Here is a 4,139-nt window from a genome sequence, read left to right as displayed (position 1 = left end):
CCACAGGCTACTGAGCCAGATGCATGGACCTTAAATCCATTGCAGACACCCTAATGCCGCGGGAACCATATTTATTTTCCCGCGGCGGTACCGGTGAACTTCACCAGCCGATGGTAATTCCTGTCTCGTGCCACGCATGAACACGCGGTACGATGGGCGATGCACCGCAAACCCTTAACGTAATTAAAGATCCGCTGACCTACCTCTAGACAGGTGCATCGTTCCTCGACCTGCTCTGCGACATGAACAGCGCGTGGGCTTCTGCAAGGCACCTCCTCGGCCGCAAACCGACTGAACGACGCCGCCAGCTGCCCACCGTCCCTCGCGCCGCCTCGGCTCGTGCAGCGTGCCGTCAGTGGAAGGTTTGGATGGAGGAGCCGGGTGCAGTTCAGAGTCAGGGCCGCTAGGGGGCAGCAGCGTCCTCTCTCAGTCTGGAGAGGAAGTCGGCATCAGAGGGCCAGAGCCATCTAGCTTCTATCACCACGTCTCCGCATTTTACGCAATGTCAGGTGATCACTGACACACGGGTTTAAAAAAGTATAACCCCCCCCCCCCCCCCCATAAGTTATAATGCTCATGGTAGCATAATGTTACTTAATGTTCTTACGTTCTTATTCTCTTCCAAGGCAGATCCAACCATGTGTTTTATACCGCCAGTAGAGTGCGGTGTTGTGCCTCGCAACGCAACTCCATCTCTGCGGACCCTGGGCGGCAGGGTGCACGTGACGGACGGATGACACGCACGTAACGTGACATTTAACGCAGCTTTTCGAGACAACGATCAACAAACAATATGTTGAAGTGTCTTGTGTGAAGTAAATTTGTTCCGCATAATTCGATATTCAATGCCCTTTCACACACAAACACAAACACGCGCAGACACACACACACACACACACACACACACACACACACACACACACACACACACACACACACACACACATACAGACGCACGCACACAAATGCGCACACACAAACAGATACTACACACACACACACACACACACACACACACACACACACACACACACACACACACACACACCCAGACAAAGGCCTGCTCTACTCTGGCCGAGGACCTGGATAATAGCGCCCCCCCGGGGCACATTACAGTGTGGGGGGGGGGGAGAGAGAGAGAGAGAGAGAGAGAGAGAGAGAGAGAGAGAGAGAGAGAGAGAGAGAGAGAGAGAGAGAGAGAGAGAGAGAGAGAGAGAGAGAGAGAGAGAGAGAGAGAGAGAGAGAGAGAGAGAGAGAGAGAGAGAGAGAGAGAGAGAGAGAGAGAGAGAGAGAGAGAGAGAGAGAGAGGAGCAGGAAACATCCATCTTACAGTAATCAAACGGCGGGACCAAGAATCTACACACCAAAGTGTTTAATTTATAGAGGACAAAGGACGATGATGACGATGATTGTGATGATGATGATGGTGATGATGATGATGATGATGATGCTGATGTTGTTACATTGGCACCTTGTCCACAAGTCAGTTCATCACTTTTCGGGCCTTCCAGTGATATTGATTGGCATCGATCGACGATCAGAATAGGGTGTTTGTAGGACGGTGTCTGAGCTGTTGCGCTGTAGTTCTGATACATCTTAAGATGCAATATTCTAAGTTCTGGATGAATGGGGGCTGTGCATAAATGAGTTCTGTGGATGTGTTCATGCATTTGTGATGTATGTGTGCACATATGCTTGCAGGCATCTGTGTGTGTGTGTGTGTGTGTGTGTGTGTGTGTGTGTGTGTGTGTGTGTGTGTGTGTGTGTGTGTGTGTGTGTGTGTGTGTGTGTGTGTGTGTTTGTTTGTGTATGTGTGCCAACGTGTGCACATGCATGTCTTTGTGTATGTGTGTGTTTGTGTGTGTGTGAGCCTAGTGGGGTTTGAGTGAGTGAGTGATTGAGTACTGGCGCGTGTGTGTGTGTATGTGTGTGTGTGCTTGCGTATCTAGTGTAAGTGTGTGAGTGTGTGAGTGTGTGTGCATGCTGGCATGCGTATGTGCTTGCGTGTGTGCATGTGTGTGTGTGTGCTTGCATGTGTGAGTGTGTGTTTGTGTGTCTGAGTGTGATTGCATGCCTGCATGTGTGTGCGCTTGCGTGAGTGAGTGCGTGTGTGTGTGTGAGTGTGTGTGTGAGTGTGTGTGCACGTTCATGGGGCCCTGGGGACGTGGCAGGTTGAGGGGCCCTAATGTGGCTGTCTCGGTTCATTTGGAGAAACACCTGCCCCCCCTCGGCTAGCCCCGCCCCTCCACTGAGGAGCTGCTCCTATTGGACGCTCTGGACAGGAAGCACTCTAGAGCTTTCTCAGACTTCACCCTGGACATCAGAAACAGGATCTTCTGAAGTTACATTCACGTCAAAACAACAACCACTTTTAAATAAGATTTCGCACAAATTCCAAGTTTGACTGCTCGATTATAGCAACATAAATTAAATCTCAAGTTTGCCATGACTCATGATGGGACTGTTGAATCAAACGTTAAAGCCAGACGATGTCGTTAAGGAGCCTGTATGGGTTCAAGCCTCGTGTTTTAGGATGCACACGTAGGCTGTCAACAGCGGGGATCGAACCCAGTGCCTCTGGGCACCCAACCTTCCCTTCGCACACCATCCTGCTCCTCACACAGGCTACCCTCTCTCAGCTGAAGAACTCAAAGCAAACGACACTGGCCCAATCCCATTTCTACCCCTTACCCCTTCCCCTTGCCCTCCCCCTTGTTTTGAAGGGGGAAGGGGTAAGGGGAAGGCGTAAGGGGAAGGCGTAACCCTTACCCCTTACCCTTACCCCTTCAAAACAAGGGGGAGGGGTAAGGGGAAGGGGTAAGGGGTAGAAATGGGATTGGGCCTAAACCTGCATGTTTTCTTATGACCGTGATCTCAGAACCAGAGAACTAGAGAACTAGAAGTCAGTGAGGAAGGGAGGACATTCGATTGGTCCAGCTCGCAGCGCACACGTGCATGGATCTCCACCGGGTCGGAGGCCCGCTAGTCCTACTGAGGGGGGGGGGTCTACCCTCCACGCTGAGCTGCCGGACCCTCACAGCTCCAGCACGTGGCGAAGGTAGGAGATGTAGCACATGGCCAGCCTCAGGATCTCGATCTTGGAGAGCTTCTTGTCGGGCGGCAGGATGGGGAGGAGGTTCCGCAGGTCGCCGAACGCCCCGTTGAAGGCCTCCACGCGGACGCGCTCCCGGCTGGCGTGCGCCGAGCGGTACCTGGCGGTGGTCCGCCGACGGCGCCGCCGCTCCTCCCGGCTGAGGGAGAGAGAGCGGGCGTGGCCGGGCCCCTCCTCGCCCACCGCCGCCGCCGCCGCCGCCCCCCCGGGACCCCGCCCTGCCCGGAGGGGGTCCAGGAGACAGCGGGGGGGCGGGTCTCCCCAGGACTGGTCATCCTCCACCGCCGGGTCCGGGCTCAGCATCATCCTCCTGGGGCGCTGGAGCCGGGGTCCGGAGGAACAGGGAGGACTGAGGGTCGGTCACAGGAGAACTCAAATCAGATCTAATTATGGCCCAATCCTATTTCTACCCCTTACCCCTTCCCCTTACCCCTTCAAAACAAGGGGGAGGGGTAGGGGGAAGGGGTAAGGGGTAGATATCGGATTGGGCCTTTATGTGTGGAGCAGCTTCCAGACAAACACGTTTTATTCAAACACAGAATACACTAAATAAACTCAGAAATTACAGAAATGCAGACATAAAAACAAGTCCTTGCATACAAACGAGGATACGTTTTGAGATAAGCCGGTGTGTTAATGTTGAACGTTCACTCTTTGTTAAAAGTTAAATCATGTAGAAAACGGATCCATGATTTATTACAGAATATTATATTAGCTTCCGCTGACTCGATCGTGTTAAAGAACAGGTTTATAAAGTGTGAACACGTTGGAGCCTCAAGTCAGAGGAGAGAACAGTCTTATGGACTCCCCTCAAGTCAGAGGAGACTAAAGTCAGAGGAGAGAGCATCAGACTATTCTCTACTCAAGTCAGAGGAGAGAACATCAGACTGCTCTCCCCTCAAGTCAGAGAGACCATCAGACTGCTCTCACGGAGGCTCCGTCGTTGTCCATGGTGCTGAAGCGGGTCTTTAAGCGGACGTTTCGTTCCAATTCCGATTTCAGAATCATCAGACATAGCCTACTTGCA

The 4,139-nt window shown here is 52.6% G+C and overlaps 2 protein-coding genes across 2 annotated transcripts in view; both read right to left on the bottom strand.

The window, feature by feature from the left end:
* The window catches only part of vangl1 (VANGL planar cell polarity protein 1), an 11,678-nt gene extending 11,038 nt beyond the window's left edge, over positions 1-640 (bottom strand). The window contains 1 exon segment of the mRNA XM_060040495.1: positions 608-640. Coding sequence (XP_059896478.1) covers positions 608-640 — 33 coding nt within the window.
* Positions 641-2,800: 2,160 nt separating this feature from the next.
* Positions 2,801-3,332, bottom strand: nhlh2 (nescient helix loop helix 2; the record flags this gene model as incomplete). Its single annotated transcript, XM_060040494.1, is given in 2 exon segments — positions 2,801-3,272; positions 3,274-3,332. Coding segments are annotated over 2 exon segments (297 nt in total), but the record flags the coding sequence as incomplete, so codon positions are not given.
* Positions 3,333-4,139: the final 807 nt, after the last annotated feature.

The sequence above is a fragment of the Gadus macrocephalus genome, chromosome 20 (assembly GCF_031168955.1).
Source record: "Gadus macrocephalus chromosome 20, ASM3116895v1".
Taxonomy (NCBI): domain Eukaryota; kingdom Metazoa; phylum Chordata; class Actinopteri; order Gadiformes; family Gadidae; genus Gadus; species Gadus macrocephalus.
The sequence above is the reverse complement of the archived record's forward strand: the minus strand, read 5'-3'. Positions and strand labels throughout refer to the sequence as shown.